This window comes from Mus caroli, chromosome 8 (assembly GCF_900094665.2).
Source record: "Mus caroli chromosome 8, CAROLI_EIJ_v1.1, whole genome shotgun sequence".
In the NCBI taxonomy this organism is placed as follows: domain Eukaryota; kingdom Metazoa; phylum Chordata; class Mammalia; order Rodentia; family Muridae; genus Mus; species Mus caroli.
Window position 1 is genome coordinate 104931682 of NC_034577.1, and position 19625 is coordinate 104951306.

A 19625-nucleotide genomic window follows, 5' to 3' on the forward strand; every position below is an offset into this window, starting at 1 on the left:
GAAGGGGAATGCCAGGGCCAGGAAGAAGGAATGGGGGGGTTGGTGGGGGGGGGGAAGGGGGAGGGCTAGGATGCTTCACTATTATGTGTAAGTCCCCAGAATCAATCCTCAGGGGAGGGGGTTGGGGAGGGGAGGGGGAGGGGGAGGGAGGCCAGCTGGCTCTAGAGTCGAATAAGATATCCCAGGAAGCACCAACACACAGCATCTAATTATCTCCAACCTGTACCTTGGAGTTTGGGAATGAGAAACTGAAAAGCTTTTTATAGCTGACTCAGATGAAGGACCTGAAGTTTGTCTCTTGAGAAAAAGTTTCCTTTATTTCTTTGACTTCATTAAGTATTTTGATTCTCAGTTCACCCAACATTTCTGCTGTGCTTATGGGCTGCCAGCCGTCTTGCAGAGAGAGCACTTTATAGACCTCAGCTGGGCTGGTGTTTGGGTCATCTTGACCCCATGTTCATATGCAAGGACTCTGGGGAAAGGAAGAGCAAGTTGCTGGTGGCGTCACAGCTGGCAGCGTAGGGTTAGGGTGTAGGGCCAGGGTGCTGGGCTCCATAGCTTATGGTCTAAACCCCCGTGGCTGCCAACCCTCAAACTGGCGGTAAAATTAACTCTTGCCAATCTACCATACTCTACAGGACACTGTTAGTGATGCCTCTGATACCACTTCCTTTATGGGGTGGTTATCTGTGACTCTGTTATCCTAGGGAGGTTGAGATGAGGACTGTGGGTACCATATGGATGTCAGAACCTTTTGTTGTCTATTGAATGTTTCTTGTTTTTCAGATCAGTTGGTGTCTGCCTGTCTGTTTATGTCTCTGTTTCTATATCCATCTGTCTGTCACTCTCAATATAACATCTCACTCTGTCTCTGTCTCTTTCTTTCTCTTTGTCTCAGTCTTTCCATCTCTTTCAATATAAGATCTCACTGTGTCTGTCTTGCTGTCTCTGCCTGTCTTCCTGTCTGTCTTTCCTCTCTCAATTTAAGATCTCACTATGCTGTGTCCCCCACCTCAGTATAATATTTTACTGTGCCGCCCAGATGAGCCTTAATCCTCCTGGCTCAGCCTCCTGAGTGCTGAGATTGTAGGCGTATGCCACTGCCACCGCCACCGCCACCACCCCAGGCATTGGAGGGATTTTATAGACACTATTCCTAATCCTTCTAAATCTTCTGAGATGGATCTAAAGTCTCATTGTGTATATAACACAAGCTTAGATTTCTGTGACTTTCCCAAAGTCAGACACAGCTAGAAAAGGGCCCATGAACATTCTGGAGTCTTTGTACCTACACAGCCTCAAATATTTCTACCAGGAAAAAGAGAAGTCTTCCTTCCACACGTGACTCAGTCTTTCCAAGTTACTAAAGCATCCTTGTGTTTTCTCAGGCCCCGGCCCCATGATGAACAGACCACAGAGTCTGTCAAGGTGACCACAGCCCAATTTCCCCATGCGACTGCATGCTCTAATTAGTCCTCACAGTGTCTTTTTGTTTTACTTTCAATGATAATTAATGTTTGTCGTCAATATTTAGAAATTTCAAGTGCACGGATGCATGCTTTTGTTTCTGCTATCTTTTGAGAAGTCAGATGGGTCCGCCAACAGGGATTGGAGCTGACTCACCCTGCAAGGTCAAAAGTCATAACACGTTCTGAGTTCATCTGTTGGAGACACACATTCTACCCACCAAGCCGCTTGGCTGTACAACAGTTCAGGTATTCGATTCTAGGACGGCAGAGCCTTGGTTCAAACTAAGAAAAAAGCTCAGTGAGCTATCAGAATCTTTTTTCTTTTTTGAGACAGGATTTCTCTGTGTAGCCCTGGCTGTCCTGGAACTTACTTTGTAGACCAGGCTGGCCTCGAACTCAGAAACCCACCTGCCTCTGCCTCCCAAGTTCTGGGATTAAAGGTGTGCGTCGTATTTACGCAGAGTGATTCTGTATTTTGAAGTCTACACTCCATGCCTCTTCCCACCCCTCCTTCCAGTGCACAGAGCCTTCATATGTAAACAGTAAAACCTTGGCTGGTTGCTTTGAACCGGAAGGAAGAAAAAAACAATCCCAAAGGTCAAATCTTTCTGGAGCCTTACTTGGGGTTACTACAGTGTCTCTCCTGGAACTTGACTCCTCCGCCGCACGTGCGAGAACATTCTGACCACTTCGACCAGGCAGACCACTGGCCATGGATGGGCCGGGGCCCGAGTTCTCCAAGCTTTACACACTGGCCTTGCCGACACCACTGCAAAAGAACACGCAACACGGTTCCCATCAGAGGCCACCTGAGAAAGTTTGGAAGAGGCAAAGTGCTACACAATCAAAAAGGGAAATGGGGTCTGGGAAGGCAGGAGGGACAGTAGGCGACTCTGTGACACAGCCCTTCTTTGCTGTGTGGTATGAATGTTCAGGGGCTCCTGGCTGTTTCCGGCATTTTCAAGGCTTCCTCTAGAGCAGTGGTTCTCAACTTGTGGGTCACGACACCTATGGTGATCACAATTCCGACATCCTGCATATCAGATATTGTCATTATGATTCACTGAAGTTTTGAAGTAGCAATGAAATAATGTTATGGTTGGGGGGGGTCACTACAACATGAGAAACCGTATTAAAGGGGCATAGCATTAGAAAGGCTGAGAACCACTGTTCTAGAGAAAGGCGGCATTTCCTATCCACATGCTGAGAGGCACGTGCCTTATTGAACTGTCTATGCAGAGAAAAACATACAGATAAGATTCTATACAGTGGCGCAAGTATTCAGACCGAATTACAAGGATCCCTTTTTTGCTTGGAGCCGGTGCTACTTATGGAACAATTATAAGGCATGCAAGACTTGATCACTGTGATTATTCTACTGTCAAAGCAGATGCAAGATACAGCTAATGTGTGCTTTACCCTATTCAACTGCCCCATACTCATCTCATATGAAATTAGCAGCTTTCTGTACAAACAAATTGCATCCACAGAAGGTACCCATTTCAGACCCTCTGATGACGGTTGAGCTTCAGCATCTTCTGTTCCGAGGCTTTCATTTGACTGTGAGTCACACAGGCGGGATAAAGATTCTTTTCTCTTAGCCTCCAGTGCTATTTGTTCCTTTGCAGGAAACTCAGGTTTTGCCCATGTCCCCTCTCTGCCTCTCTTTCAGGTCTTTCTCTAAGGGCTTGTGTTTGTCTCCAGTAGTAGTGCTTTTATTATTCCTTGATGTGTTTTCACTTGGAGCTAAGTCCTGCAAGACTTAGCAGAACCGTACACATTCCTGAAAAACCTCTGCACTTTGATCCAAAGGGCTGAGGTTTAGGTGATGTCCAGTTTGGCTGAGAAGTGGGGTTCAGTTGCAGAATTAAAGGGGGCCTATCTGACTTCCAGGTCTCCCCTTTCCCTGCGTGACTGTTTACTGTGTCGCTTTGTTGATAGTGAGTTTTGTCTTGGTTATGCTTTTTCCTTTCTTAAGATTCTTGCCATGGGCAGATCAATCCCTTTGTTGTAAGCTTTTCTCTTGTCTGGGTTAATTGCCATTTCAGAGTTTGAGATCAGATAATACTATGGAGAACCAGTTGGTCATCTGAGGGTTTTGGCTACTGTCACCACACATCTTTTTCGCTGGGAATCACAGACTCTTTACAGGGCTGATAGTGGACAAAAATCCCCCTTAGTATCAGCAGCCACCATAGAAAATCAAGTTGCTCTGGTGTCCCAAAAACAGTAGGGGACTGGTACACACCAAGCCTTCTAGCATCTTTTCAAGCAGTTAGGAATTAAAGACTACTTTGCATATGGGAAATTAATAGGTAAACACTGCCTTGCTCAGTTGCCCAGGGACACAAATATAACACACCTAGCAGAGTCTAGATTTCATACCACACAGCAGAGTCTAGATTTCATACCTACCTAGGACTCATTCCACTCCTTATAACCAAACAAATTACAGACCAAATGGCCCTCAAATTTAATCTAATTTCTTCATTGGAAGTATGTTCCTTTATTTCTGTGTCCATCACAGAAATGATGAATGAACTGAGCTACCATAATTCACCCTGGTCCTAGGTCAGGCTGCTGGCAGACTGCCTTCTTGTGCTTTTGCAATCTGTGTAACAAATTGGAATTTACAGAAATCTACATGTGGATGCAAATAACACACACGCATACATAAAATTCTATGTGTACACACTCGCATATATATAAATATAAATATTAGATACCCATGTAATCTTATCTATCACACATATCCCCAGTGTTTCTTAAATATTCAGTATTACTGAGTAGCCAAGACTTGCACTGTACCTTTTAAAATGTATTATGGAACTTGCTACACAACCTAGGCTGACCTCAAACTCATGGAGATCCTTCTGTCTTGGTGTTTTGAATGCTGGGATTACAGAATGAACACCAGTGCCCTGACTTAGAGCATGACAACATAGAACTTCCTCTTTCTTCTTCTCCTCCTCCTCCTCCTCCTCCTTCTTCTTGCTAAAACTTTTCAAATACTGTATTTATTTTCTTTTATGTGCACGGTGTTCTGCCTGCTTATATGTGTGTGAGAGGATGTCATATTCCATGAAACTGGAGAAACAGACAATTGTAAGCTGCCATGTGGGTGACAGGAATTGTATCTGACTCCTTTGGAAAAGTAGCCAGTGCTCTTACCCACTGAGACATCTCTCCCTCAGACCTTCCTCTTTCTTGCATATACATCTTGAGATGTAAGTACTTGGCTTTCTCCCATTTTAGTTTCTTCTGTGTTCTGCCTCCATTTCTATACTCTCTCAAAAGACTCTCTAATTTAAACTCCAGTGTCCACTTTGGTATGTGTATTCTGCTTTCATTCTGAATTCTTTTACTGGGTGATAGCAACTAGTGCTTAAGGAAGAGATGTCTCAAGGCTAGTTACAGTTGATGGCTTCTGCTATGGGTTCTTGGAAGACTAGGGCTGACTTTCAGTATATCTCTTTTCCTTACCTTCAGAGCCTTATCCTGATACTCAGTACTCAATAGTCACCAAGGAATTGAAATCACTTTAAATGACCAATTCTTCTCCTTGGGTTAATAGTGTTTTAAGAAAGTGAATTACAGAGATCAGCAACTGTGTACCAACTCATCTATTGTGATCTTTCAAATGGACTTGCTTAATCTGCTTCAATTATTTCTATGTCAAGAGCATCTTTCCTTCCATACCTTCCTAGGAAGACAATAGAAATGAATATGAAAGGTTGTGTAGACAATCATATCTGTTACTCATGGGAACACCTGCCCCTGGGGCGCTTTCATAGGACATGGAGTTTAGCTCCAAAACAGAACACAGAGAAGCCTATCAATTGAGTGATATAGAGATACTTAAGACACTAGGCCCCATCTAAAAGGGAGAAACACAAATAAAACATTTGCATAAAAACGAATGAACTGGCTTCTATTGGAATTCTGTCTGCTTTGTAATCCTCTCCTGGTAACGCTGGCTACTTTAAAGAGAAGCTAGAAGAAGAAAAACAGCAGCAGCCGAGAAAATGTGCTGTGCTATGGCTATAGTTTTATGACCTCAGCACCATTCCAGAGCTACAGACTAACAAGTGCACAGTTACCATACTCAAGCCACAAGCGGTCCCCTCGGCTGCAGGCATGAACTTGGTTTCACATCTGTGGCCCATGCGGTGGCACCAGAGTGACTTGCAAATGTCCTGAAAGGAAGAGAGAGAGAGAGAAAAAAAAAAAAAAGAAAGGAAAAGGTGAGGTGAGGTGAGACTGATAACACACACAAAAAGGTCAAACAGTCAAAAAGCTTTGGGGTAAGGTATTTTACTAGGGGATGGATGCGATCAACCAAACTCCTCAGAAGGTACAGGCAATCTGAGTTGGTAGAAGTAAGTAAAACAATTTGTTGCAGTCAGTAGAGATAAGGAGGAAGAGTCTGTGGAACCTGCATGATCGTGTATGTTTATGATTGGGGTCGTAGCACTGACTAATGTCCAGAGCGCTAACAGTTGGACCTAAGAAGAAGGTAGGTTGGGGTGTGTGTGTATGTGTCTGTGTGTGTGTGTGTGTGAACATGCACACGTGCACGCATGAGTATGTGTGTACATGCATGCCTATATGAGCATACACAGGTGGAGGTCAGTGGGCCACTTGCAGGCATCAGTTCTCTCCTTTCACCCTGTGAGTCCTGGCAATCAAACTCAGGCCATTGGGCTTAGTGGCAAGTACCTTTACCCTCTGAGACATCATCTTGCTGGGCCTGAGGTCTGTTTTCTGATGACAGTGACAATATCCTGGGTAGCAGACCACAAGTGAGGAGGCAAGCAACTCTAACTCAGGCCATGTCCCTGGCATGGTTTAGAACTGCTACCGGCTGGCTACAGGTCCACTTTTCTCTAGTTGTCAGTCTGCAAGTGATCAAATGACCACCTGACCCCACAGAGGCGTTCTTATGGACAAATGAGACACCACACAGTCAGGGACCATTCTGCCTGGCACACATGGCTCCTAATGTGGTGGCTTTTATTGTCACCATCACTGCCACATTCTTAACCTTGTGATTTCCCAGTACCACTGCAAGGTAATTCTTGGCAGGAAACATATGAAGCAATTTAAAGGGTTTTGAGGTGGCCTCTCAACAAATGGGATAACATCTATATGGGCTCCCATACCAAGGTACTCTCAAGCTGAAGGCAGTTTTTGAGGAAGAGATGTGAGGTGTGTAGGTTGGACTGAGGAGAAAGGGGTCTCTATGGAAATAGTTCAAGTCACTCCTATGAACTTGATGTCCATGGAAACAGTTCAAATCACGCCTATGGACAAGGGCTAGAGGTGTCATCTATCCATTTGGGGAAAAGATCATTTTGCTAGTGAGCGTCTTCAAACCTAGTGCAGTTCAAGCCATAACATTGAAGACTAAATAGGTTTGTTTCCTACAGCCAATGGCAGCTGTCAAAATGATCCCAGCATAGAGTAAAGAAAAGGAGAGACCATGAGGAGAAAGGGAAGAAGTGGAGGGGGAGGGTGGTCTAGACACCACAGCCAAAGCCAAGCCACAGGGCTGAGACAAAGGGCAGCTGGAGAAGAGCAGGCAAAACACGGGGATTCCAGAGTGAAAGGAGACAGGCTGTACGGACATGTTATTTCCCCTGTGGTGAAGTGCAGAAGTCAAACGTAATTATAGCCGACGACATGCTTTAACGACCACAAAAACCCTCTGAGAAAACTCCCTTTCAAAGTAAACAAAAAATGGGAGCTTGCACTTTTTTTTTTTTTGCTGGCACCTCCCCCTCTCTCCCCCTCCAGTATATTCTACTTTGTCTTATCTATAATTACCTGGACTTAAGTCATAATTTAAGAGAAAGAGAAATAACCATAGAGACCCTAAGGTTTCATGTTGCCTGGATATGATCCTCCCACCTCAACAAGACCACATATTTAAGCTGTGCTGGCTGGACTGGGTCCTGTCATTTGCTGACCCATGCTCTCTGGTTATATTCCACAGGATGAGTTCCTTCGAGTAAAATATGACATGTTGAAGAGGTTTAAAAGCTTCTGAAAACTCAAGTTCTATAGGTTGTATATGTATCCAGATACTCACTGATCCTTCTTAAGGTGTACAACCATGTTGACTTTACCTTCAAAATACCTCCTGAATTTAAACAATTGTTCCCACACCCATTGCTGCCGCCCTGTCCCCTGCCTCTTTCCATGTGCCTTTATGCCATACCCTTTATCAAATGGCAAGTTGTTCTATTTATCTCCATCCCTACCCAGTGAATTCTCAGCAAGGCACTATCTGATATAATGGCCCATAGCTGTATATGACTTTTGCCCTAGTCACATGTCACACTTTTGAGAGTCAGATATGATATGCGAGTATCATAATCAATAACAGAGGACAGTTCCATCATTATAGCAAGTTATACTAGCCAGCATTATGAGCTTGAGGGAGCCTTCCATGTAAGTCAGTCAGTTCATGTTATTTCTTTGTTCAAACCACATGATGCTGTCTCACTACACTCAATGTAGTCCAAAGTCCTCATCCCCTTCCATGCCAGATACTGAATCCTCTTTATCCCTCTGCTCTCATATCTTACAGGTTACCTCTTGCTGTTGTGGTTTCATTCCCTCGACTGTGATAAAACCTCCAACTAAAAGCAGCTTATAAGGGAAAAGATGAGTTGGTTAATAACAATTCCAGATTACAGTCCACCCTAACAAAGAAGTCGCAGTATCAGGACCTTGAAGCAGCTAGTCCCCAATCAAATCAGTGAAAGAATCAATGTATCAATGTTTGCTTGATCTCAGCTAGCTTTCTCCTTTCTTATATGCTTCAGGGCTCCCTTACTAGGGAATGGTGCCTCCCACAGTGGGCTGAGTCTTCCCATATCAATTAATCATCAAGAAATACCCCTCACACAACCCCAGTAGCCCATCTGATCTAGATAATTCTTCATTAAGACTCCCTTTCATGGGTGATTCTATGTTGTATTAAGTTTACAGTTAAACTAAGCAGCACACTTGCTTACAGCACTCTATCTACATTGGCTCAGCACTCTGAAAGCACCTGGGTTGCTCCAAACACTGGCCTTTGCATCTCTCATTCTATTTGTATTACCAGCAAAATGCCTAACAGTGGCCCACTTTCTTATTTCCTCCCAGCCTACCAAAAGCTCACTTTCAGAACTCATTTGTGCGTATGTGCTTGCACATGCATGTGAGTTTTCATGTGTGTCTATCAGGGCTTCACATATGCTAGGCAAATGCTCTAAAACTTAGTAACACCCCAGCATCACTAATAAAAATTGAATCAGCCACCACCTAATGTACCTTAAACCCATTCTATTCCAAAGTCGTTTCACCAATAATTTGTTTATAAAGTTTTGTTTATAATATTCTCCATATATCATCATCTTCCTTCCTAACAGAGTGCCACTGTTGTAAGGGCAGGGTACAAGGCAGACTTCAATAAATATTTTCAACAAGTCAGTATGCAAATTAAAATGATGGACTTTAAAATTAGAAAACAACCTCACTGGTAGTGAAGAATCTGGGAATCTCAAGAGGAATCTTCAATAAACATGCCCGTGGTGGTGGCACACATCTTTAACTCAGCACTCAGGAGGCAGAGGCAGGTGGAACTCAATGCTTCTGAGGCTAGGCTGGTCTACATGGTAAGAATATAACTCAAAAAAAAAAAAAAAGCTATGAGACTCTGATAAAATGTTCCGAAAAACATAATGAAATTGGGCACTGCTGGGAATATTAGTTCAAGGAAGAGCACTTATCTAGCATGCAGGAAGCTCTAAGTTCAATTCACTATTGAAAAGACAAGACAAGAAAGAAAAGGACAAAACAAAAATCCAAGTCTTCTTGCTATGAGTTTCCCCTCTATTACTTGAATGACTCTATACCTGTTCTCTTCAGTGTGCTTAATGGGAAAAATGAGACTCAGGAAGAATTCTTCAACTGCTCTTAGCAGGGAGTCTCTCCTAGGCTGGGACTGAAATACATTGTGTTTAATCTCTCCACCCAAGCTTTTAAGTGGGGACAGTAAGTAAAAAGCAGCAACCAACAGATAGTGTTACTGACATCATTTTAAGACTCTAGTTCAATCCACTCGTAGCCATATGCACCCGTTTTAAGCATATGGTCCTCAAAGCTCTGATGAAGTGTATGTAATAGAGTAGACACCACCACAAATCAAGACAAAACATTAGTCACCCTTCAAAATGACCCTCTTGCAGGCAACCACCGTTCAGATAGCTGTCAGATATGGCATTATCTGTCTGTTGCAGGATTTTCCCTGTCCAATCACATTAGGGCAGTGGGAGGCTTGTGATTGGACAAGAGAAGGGAGGCCGAACGAGTTGAGGAGACAGAGAGAGAGGTCTCAGGGGGAGACAGAGAACCATAAGGGGCTGATGTGGTGTTATCAAAAGGTTAGAATAATTGGGTTAAAGCTTTATCGTTATCAATTGGCTCTGAAATTATTGTATTGGCATCTTGTAAATTTCAATTAAATTGATATATAAATCTAATTGGTTAACTATAAGCTTAAAAGTCTTGTTTCTACTAGGTGTTGAGAAGGCTAACCAGGGGTGTGTGGGGCGTTATATGGAAGCAAGAGGAACTTGGGGGGGGGCGCATCTTAGAGATAGTCTGTTGGGAGCCCTGTGGCCTCACAGGGCCAGCAAGTTGGCAGACCAAGAGACCGAGCAAGTGAGATCACCTGGCACAGGGGCTAGCTCTAGAGAGTTGTTGGCAGCAGCAGGAGTGCGGGAACATGGCCTGGCACTGCCAAGAGTCGGCAGGGTCATATTTTATTATTTCCCTCAACATCTGTCCTTCAACTTCAAAATGTAGAATTGTACCAAATGGACTCATGGCTTCCCCCCACCCCCACCCCCCACCCCAACATGTAGTTTTTAGTTCTTTATGTTTCTGTGTATGGTTACTTTTTTTTTTTTCAAATTCTTAAACAAGATTTAATCCTTTCTGCAAAAACAAAAACTTGTATTCATCTCATTCATGTGCAACTGTGTGTCCTTAGTAAATGATAAAATTTTATATTTTCCAAAGACGAGTTTACTTCTTTCTTGCCTATCAGTAAATGTTTTATTTTTTATTAAGTATTTATTTCATTTACATTTCCAATGCTATCCCAAAAGTCCCCCACCCAATCCCTCACCCGCTCCCCCACCCACCCACTCCCACTTTTTGGCCCTGGCGTTCCCCATTTGGAGGGCATTTTCTGGATCCAAGGGTAAAGGTATTTGTATAAAGATATAGCTATTTCTACATAAATCAATGGTTACATTCCTCAGTGTTCAAAAAGTTCATTCAAATATATATAATCAAGTCAACATGGATTGCCATGTTGACTCAGAAGCCAGGGTTTCATTGTTTTCTTTTCTATTGGGACTCTACATGTGATCTTAGATTAGTTCCCTTCAATTGCCTTACTGTTGAGTTCAAGGGGAACAATATTAGTGCCATAGATTTTTCTATTGGTATATTAATGAAACACTGGATTCAGACAAGGAGAGATCTAGAAAAACAAACAATTACAGATTGAGAAGAATTGGAGTGTGGCTGCAATCAACTGTATACATTTTTGCTTGTTTTGTTTTTGTGGCCAACTGGTCTGCAACACGATCTAGCTTTAAACTATGCACCTCCCGTTTTGCAGATAAAAGGGGCAAGCCAAACTCTCTGTTGGAGGTGAGGTATCTTTAGAAGATCATTACAAGAGAAATATGGTTTCTTTAGCCAAATGGCACAGACAAGCAATGCTGGGAATACCTTGTAGCCTGCATTCCCAGTGCTACCTCACTTTGCATATATGTATCTGGCATGCTTAAGTGTGTATGCATGTTGGAATGTGGAAGGGCATATGTGTTTAGAGGCCAGAGGTCAATGCTGGGTATCTTCCTCAACTGTATACATTTTTGTTTGTTTGTTTTGGTTTGGGGTTTGGTTTTGTTTTTTTTTTTTTTTTTTTTAAGACTGGGTCTCCTACTGAAGCTGAAGTCTATTGATTCTTCCAGTTTAGCCCAAAATATTTATCCTGCCTTCTGATCCTTGGAATTACAGGCTAATTGCCATACTCAACAACCTGGATTTTAAATGGATGCTGAGGATACAACTCTGTTCTCACACCTTATCTACTGAGCCATTTTCCCCAGCCTGAGATACCCCTTCTATCACATAAATCACCCTGAAGGATGAAAGCGGGAATGGAAGCAAAATCTACTTTATGAAAGTGGGAGTTTTTAAAACAGTGAACCTAGACCAACTGTTGTTTGTTACAAGGCGAATTATGGGGGAACCTCCTGTTACGTCAGACAAGTAGTGAGTAGGTTTTACACAAACTCAAGCAAGAAACAAGTATATATGATTCCAGTATGGAGCCATAAGTTCACAATGGTGATGCATAAGATGGAGCTCAGGGGAAATCGTATTTAAATTATCTTGGGGGAGAAAGAGAGGTATCTCACATCTCTAGCAGTACAGAATGGTTCCATGTTTATCATACAGAAGTCAATGAGGTATGCTAGAATGGGAAATCCACAGGGAAGGGTTGTGCACATGAGAAAGGAAATATCAAATAGAAAATTTGAAGGTGCTCAGCAGTTTAGAGCACTGACTGGTCTTCCAGAGGTCCTGAGTTCCATTCCCAGCAATCACATGGTGGCTCACAACCATCTGTAAGGGGACCTGGTATGTCTGAATACTGCTACAGTGTACTCATATACATAAAATAAGTAAATAAATCTCTTTTAAAAATGTGCTTCTGACTCCCCAGAGAATTTCACACAACAGAAACCAAGGTATTTTTCCTGTGACCCCAGTTAGTTCTCATGTGAGTGGGGACACTATAATACCCTGGGACTGTCCCCACTATCTCCCTTTCTGGCTTAACATTTGCAGTGAGATTATAATGTGAAGCTGGAAGAAGAGAGAGAGAGTGGGTACAAGTAAAAAATAGTCTCAGACACCTCTTTCTTCATGAAAACGTCAGGCAAGCTGGTGGCAGTGACGTTGAACATGAACGAGATCAAGAGAAGACACCCTTATGTAGAAGGATGCAACTAGACCCATAGAACAATCTCACAAATTTGACAGAGAGCTATTACCTTCTCTTTACAGATGTGGGCGTGCAGGTCAAGGGAGGATAAATTATTTATCCAGGATTCTAGGCAAAGTTGAAATTAGATACTAACCCCAGGTCTGCCTTAACTCCCAAGGGTTGAATATGTGTACTTTTTATTAAAAAGAATTATTTTATTTAAATTCATTCTCTCTCTCTCTCTCTCTCTCTCTCTCTCTCTCTCTCTCTCTCTGCATGTGTGTGTGTGTGTGTGTGTGTGTGTGTGTGTGTGTGCTTGCACATAAGTGTAGGTGCTCCAAGAATGCCAAAGACGCTGTCAGATCTCTTGAAGCTAGAGTATAGGAAGTTATAAGGAGCCCAGTATAGGTTTGGGAATTGTACTTAGGTCCTCTGGAAGAACAAGCAGCACTCCTAACCACTGAACTATCCCTACCTCTGTAGACATGCTTATAACTACCATGTTACCCTGCCTTTCTAGGAGGAATGGCAAAGTTCATGAAGATTAAAGGGAAAAGGTTGAAAGAGCAATGACAGCACAGTGAAGGCCTTGAAGATAAATGCAAAATAGTTTTAATGGGATTTTACTGTGTTGAAAAAATGTGTGTGTGTGTGTGTTAGAGCACAGCAGGGCACTATGTATAACCATTAGAGGTGTGTCCATGACTCAGGTTATAAGCAAGATTAGTGAAATACCAAAGGCTAGTTCACAGGGAAAACAAACCCACACTTAGGAGCCATCAATCAATCGCACCTTCCCCCTCCACTGCCATCATAAACCGTCTCTGTTAACCCAGACGCCCCAGCTCGCTTCCAGACAACCAGGCATCTCTGAGCTGGCCATCATTTTAGGTCATTTCATTTAGAATTTTCATTTCCATCCACTATGCTTTCCAGGGTCAACAAAGGCTGAGATAGCATCTTTAAAAATATGATGTGGCACCAGAAAATGATTAAGGCGAGGTTCTGACACCCTCCTCACGGCCTGACACAGAACAGGCGTGACCCCGGTGGAATGTGACTCATTCAGGAGCTCCCCTGAAATTCTAAAGGGAACCATCCTTATTACGAGCTACACACTTATACCGTGTGTGTATTCACTGACGGGGAAAGCTGGTGAATCTCAGGATGAAGTGAACAACTTCATACTCAGGAGACACAGTGAATGGGTTACTTCCCCCAGTGTTGTGATTTAACAGGCAAATTGAAAAGAGCTTTAAACTTGCTCATTTTTAAAAACCTACCACGCATAAACACTTGCCAACCCAAAGCCCACGTGTCGTGGAGGATATGCTCAAAAGATGCATCTGTGGATTAGTTTTTTAGTAGTAGTGCTTTTAAATTGCATTAACTTATATAGCTTCATGTCAAACCTGTGACTGGATAGATACCGTTTCTCAAGAATGGACTTAATGGGTGAGTTCTCTTTCTGCAAAGCATAAAACTACAGAGATACCACACAAGTCATGACAGCGGCTGCTGAGTTGTCAGATCGAGGGAAACTGGTATCCAGGGAAGGAGAGGCGGCGGCTTAACTTCCATGTATGTGATGTATGTTTTGTTTAGATTTCATCACTTAAAAGTTCCGTGTCTTTAGGCAAGCTGGATACCTTCTCTGGGATGTAGGTGAGAGGGGAGCACTAACTTTTACTTCAAAGTGGTTTTGAAGACGGAGGTCAGGTACAATAAATCTTTGGGCAGAATGCCTTTTGTAGCACGGAGGGTCATGCAGAGACTGCTGGAATGGTGGCAGCAATAGTTAGATGACAGTGTAGCTGCTGATTCATGTTGCTATGGTGACAGAGAAGGAGCGATAGGGGGAGGAGAGGGAAGAGGAAAAGGATAAAGCATGGAAGAAATGGAGGAAAGAAGAGGCTACCAACTGCTATTTCCCATGCGTTGTATCTTCCACCAGACACTGGAAAAAAGCAAAGTTTAAAATCATGGCACATGCTATTGGCATTGGGACTACAATGTTATTAGGAATGCACTTCTTGACAGAGCACAACCCTGTTTCTCTTATTTCTACACACTAGAATTCTGTATTTTCTCACTTATCTTTGCGGCGAACTTGTTTCCTTCCCAAGAGTGGATTCGAAAACCATGCTGAGACTATGAAAGAGGAAGTCAACTTCCGGTACTAGAGAGAGTTTATCTGCTGTATTGGTTTTCTTACACAGTGAAGGGCACACGTTTATTCATGGCATGGTGATTTTGAAACACACCACTTTAAACTCACATAAAGACAACCAAAGGCCTTGGTTAGCAGGAGCCATCACTCTCAGCTTTACTACAAGGAGTAAAGCCTGCCAGTGAGAAGGGGAACATTTTCTTCCAAGGACACAGACAACTGGTATTTAAACCAGGCGGACATGGTCTATGGGGGATAAGCCTGGATAATTCATTGACAGGAAAATTACCACTTAATTATCATGCCAAACAAATGACATTTGAGAGATAACCCAGATGCTAACCTTTGGCCTCAGCAAACCAAATGTTTATCCTTTTGGTAGGTACAGGCACATGGCATACCCTTAATGCAAGTTAGACATCACAAAGAAACATACCTTCATAACCCCAAGGCTGCACAGCTTGGCTTTGGCTCCAAATTGCCACTTACATTGCATGTCGGCATCATAAATCTGTCCCGGGAGTTTGTCCGGATATTTATACTGTCCCGTTTGCTTGGGCTCATCCACCAGACAGCCAGCCTGCGGTGTACTACATTGATAACACATCCTTATTAACGGCTCTGTTCATCTGTGACCTTTTCCATTTAAAACTGCACCTCTGTGAGGGCAGTCATGCAGAGGAGCATAGAATGTGATTAGAGACACAGGCATGTGTTTAAAGTTTTTTTTAAAAAAAGTATGTTTTATTGCAAAGAGTGAGTCCAGTCTAAAAGGTTGGAATGTACACTGTCATAAAGGGTTTTATAGAGGGCTGGAAGTTCTGGTCATCTAACTAATGTGCACTAGAATTGGGTAGGAGATGGAAGTATAAATATAAGTAAAATCTCCTGTCTCTACAGTCTCATCCCAACAACACTGGACTTTTTTTTCTTCTGAGAGTCTACTGTATGATTAGCATTAGCTTAAGAAATTAAAGCACAAAATAAGTCAGACACAAAGGATATCTGTCTTCATGGGGTTTTAAGTGACGGTATACTTCTTACAGATAGGACTAAGAAGAAATAAGGATGTATGTTGTCTCAAATAAGCTTTACAAACAAAACCAAAGTTATAGCCAAAGAATCAGGAGGTTCTGGTTGTGCTGTGGTTGGCCTAGAATCCTAGCATTTGGGAAGTCGAAGAAGGGGGATCAGGTTCAAGGCCAGCGTTGGCATATGTAAGAGACCTTGTGTAAAATGTAAGAGCACCCCATACAATAAACTTTAGGATCAGGGGCAGAAGGGAGAAAGCTCCTCTGAAGGGTCTTGACAATGTGGTAAGGATATTTTTTAACCAAATAATCTCACTCCCATTTTTTTTATGTAATCAAACTGTGCCATCACCAAGGGGTTAATTAGTGATTAATTAGTGTGCCATCACTAAGGGGTTAATTAGTATGTGATATTAAATGTAAATGTGGAGTCATATACAGGGAGGTACTATCAACTGTGCATCCATAATGACTTTATATAATTCTCGTAAACCTCCTTAAGGATTATGACTCCCACAAGGGCTGTAACGTCGATGAAACAAGAAAATTAAATGTGCTTAACCCAGCAGCGAAGGTAATGCCAATAGCTGCTGTAGCTATCATTACTACGAAAAGCCCTAAATGACAGTGATGCCATGACGGTAATTTAATCCACCTGGAATTGATCTTGATTTATGATATTTACTGAGCCCATTCTCATGTGAGGTAGGAAAGACAACGTCAATCCCCAAACAATGAGCCTGAAATTAATATGGAAATATAGAAGGACGTGGGTTGTGATAAATCAGAAATATCTGTCCATTTTTTTACTATGAGTTGGGCATCAGTCAGCTATACCTACTCACATTTAATCTGCCTTGTTGATGCAGGTTTTCTGTGAACATTTCCAGCTAATACACAGTAGCATAGGTATGAACATATCAGGATCATCGATTTGTCATGAAACATCACTAATATCTGGTCAAAGGGGGAGTGATTAGAGCGCCTATATCTATGTCTTATGTCAGATCTATGTGAATCAATATGGACTAAAAATATGGAGAGACATGCATGCCATTAAGCACTGAGTTCATTTTTTTTAAGATTACTCTTCTTTTTTTTTTTTTACTTAAGTGTACGTGTCTCTGTGTGTAAGCATTTGGCAGAAGTCAGAAAGGGGCATCCCTATAGCTGGAGCCATGGGCATCTGTGAGCCATGCAACATGGGTGCTGAGAACCTAAACTCCAGTCCTCTGCAAGAGCAACTGGCACTCTTAATTGCTAAGCCATCTCTCCAGCCCTCCGTTCATTTTTTAAAAATATAAATCAGACACTGGGCTCTCCTAAGTTCTACAAGCCGGTGTGTTAGATTAAATTAATTAGCCGGCAGAAAGGCTATACATCTAGGAGTTCTGGAAAAGAGGGAGGGAGGGAGGGGGTGAGGTGTAGAGAGAGAGAGAGAGAGATTATGAATGTTAGGTTTTAGGATCAGAATGGATCTCAATGTGAGTCTTGAATTGGGAGTGTTCCAGCTGACATGCATTAAGCAATTTGTGTCTGTGTGTGTTCCTGTATATGTTTCCACATATATGAGCTTCTGAATATCACAACCCAAGCATGCAGGTCAAAGGACAACCTGCAGAAGTCAGTTCTCTTCCCACCATGACACTCCCCAGTATGGAATTTAAGTTGTCAGGCTTGACAACTTAGCAAGTGCATTTATTTACTTGCCACCCAGTAAGGCAATATGTGGAGTGACTCTAGCACAGGAATAGGACTTCAGTATATTTTCAACAACCAGATCATTACAATTATCAGTGTAATCATAGTAGGAATTTTTAGTCTTTTTCTTCAGTGAGATACTAAAAGGCATTTCTGTGGAGTGTTTGCCATTTGGTTCATTTCCTTTTTGGGCGCTAGAAGTTAAACCTGGTACCTTCGTGTATGTAAGGCTAGCACTCTACTGATAAGCTCTATCTGTAAGCCTCCTTTTTCACTCTTTATTCTTCGGGCTGGCCCTGAACTTACATTCTAACCCAGGTTAGACCATTGCCTCTCAATCATTCTGTCTCAGCCTCCCAAGCAGTCACAATGGCCAGCCCATCCACCAGGCCTGGCTTGAATATTTTCTTTCATACCCACTGAATACTGCTACAGAACTGGTCACAGACCCCAGGATTTTGTCCATTTTACCTGAGGAATTTCTTTAGATACTGTCGGCTGCAGGACGACCATGAAAACACCCCATTGTTTCCAGTCAGTGTGGGTGACATGATGTTGCCTTCTGCTTTCCTGCAGGGGTTGCCTTCACCATCATGAACCATGCCAAAGCTGAAACAGAAAGGAAAACTGCCTTCTGTGAACCCATGCTCCAAGTTAGCACCAGAAAAATGAGGGGAGGGTGAGCACCTAGACACAGCAGACCCAGGTGGGCAACAGAAATCATGACAAGATTAGTTACTTTGAACTGCTGTATAATTTCTGCAGAAAATCTCCAAGAATGTTAAATACTTTATTATTTACTGGCCACAAAACTGAAGAACGGTTTATCTGCTGTGTATGTAAAGGCTAGGATGTAGATCAATAAGATGGCTCAGCGGTTAAAAACCTTGTGGCCAAACTTGACTGTTGGAGTTCAATCCCTGGAACACACAGGATGCACACACATATGCACAAACACTCATGCATACACACATGCATGCATGCAATCACATAAAATAAAATTAAATGAGTAAAATAATAAATGTTAAAAAAAGATTTAACTGTCTTAAAGCTTAGATGGCTAATTTCTAAAAATTAAAAATAGCCACTTTCTCCTGTTACCAATGCTAGAACTATGGTACAGAAGTTCAGAGTAAGGAGAACGTAGGCACAGGAGAAGGTAATTATAAGCCCTTTATGGATATATGTTCATAAAGCTAACAACATATAAATCTTCCCTCAAAAGATGATCAACTGATTAGTTAAACTCTCTCATTCAGATTATAACTGAGTCTCCTCATGAAAATAAAGATCTTTACAAAGTAATGAGGAAAACTATTCAAAACACATGAGAGAAAACCCAGACCCTTCCAGCTTGTTAGAGAGCACTGTAAATGGTTTCTGAACACAGTTCTTTCTATGACATGAGAATGATGAAGTCCTTTGCAGAAAATAAGCATTACAAAATCATTTCAATGCATTACGTGTGTGGGGGAGGGGGGTGTCTGGAAAAAGGTGACGCAGTGTTTAGGAGCGCTTGCTGTTCTTCCAGAGCACTCAGTGTGGTCCTCAGCACCCATGACATCAGGTGGGTCACAGCTGCCTATCACTCGGATGCCCTCTTTGAGATTCCCTCAAGATGACACGTACTGTTGCTAATTTGTTTTGGGTCTCCTTGCATGCAAAGGAAGTGCGTTGTCTCTTGTTGTCATAGGAGGTGCTACAGAACACTTCTGCAGCCATCTTTAGAAAATATTCATGAAACAAAGCGCATTTTGTGATGTTTCTTTTAAGAGAAGCAAAGCACAGAGAAATGTTTATATGAAGTTACCATGAATTTAAATTGTTCTTAATCTGATCATTTAAAGAAATAAAATCTGCCTCTTTTTATTTTCTTTCTTTCTTTCTTTCTTTCTTTCTTTCTTTCTTTCTTTCTTTCTTTCTTTCTTCCTTTCTTTTTTCGAGACAGAGTTTCTCTGTATAACCCTGGCTGTCCTAGAACTCACTCTGTACACCAAGCTGGCCTCAAACTCAGAAATTTGCCTGCCTCTGCCTCCTAAGTGCTGGAATTAAAGGCGTGCGTCACCAATGCGTGGCTAAAATCTGCATCGTAAGTGGATTAAGGAACTCCACATAAAACCAGAGACACTGAAACTTATAGAGGAGAAAGTAGGGAAAAGCCTCGAAGATATGGGTACAGGGGAAAAATT

At 42.3% G+C, this 19625-nt stretch overlaps 1 protein-coding gene across 2 annotated transcripts in view; it reads right to left on the bottom strand.

Moving 5' to 3' along the window:
• The window catches only part of Adamts18 (ADAM metallopeptidase with thrombospondin type 1 motif 18), a 149490-nt gene that overhangs the window by 48081 nt on the left and 81784 nt on the right, over positions 1-19625 (bottom strand). For both annotated transcript variants that reach the window (XM_021170371.1, XM_021170369.2), the window contains 4 exons: positions 17908-18045; positions 15141-15294; positions 5570-5665; positions 2090-2238 (listed from right to left, as the gene is read on the bottom strand). In XM_021170371.1, coding sequence (XP_021026030.1) covers positions 2090-2238; positions 5570-5665; positions 15141-15294; positions 17908-18045 — 537 coding nt within the window. The remainder of the gene's footprint in view (positions 1-2089; positions 2239-5569; positions 5666-15140; positions 15295-17907; positions 18046-19625) is intronic.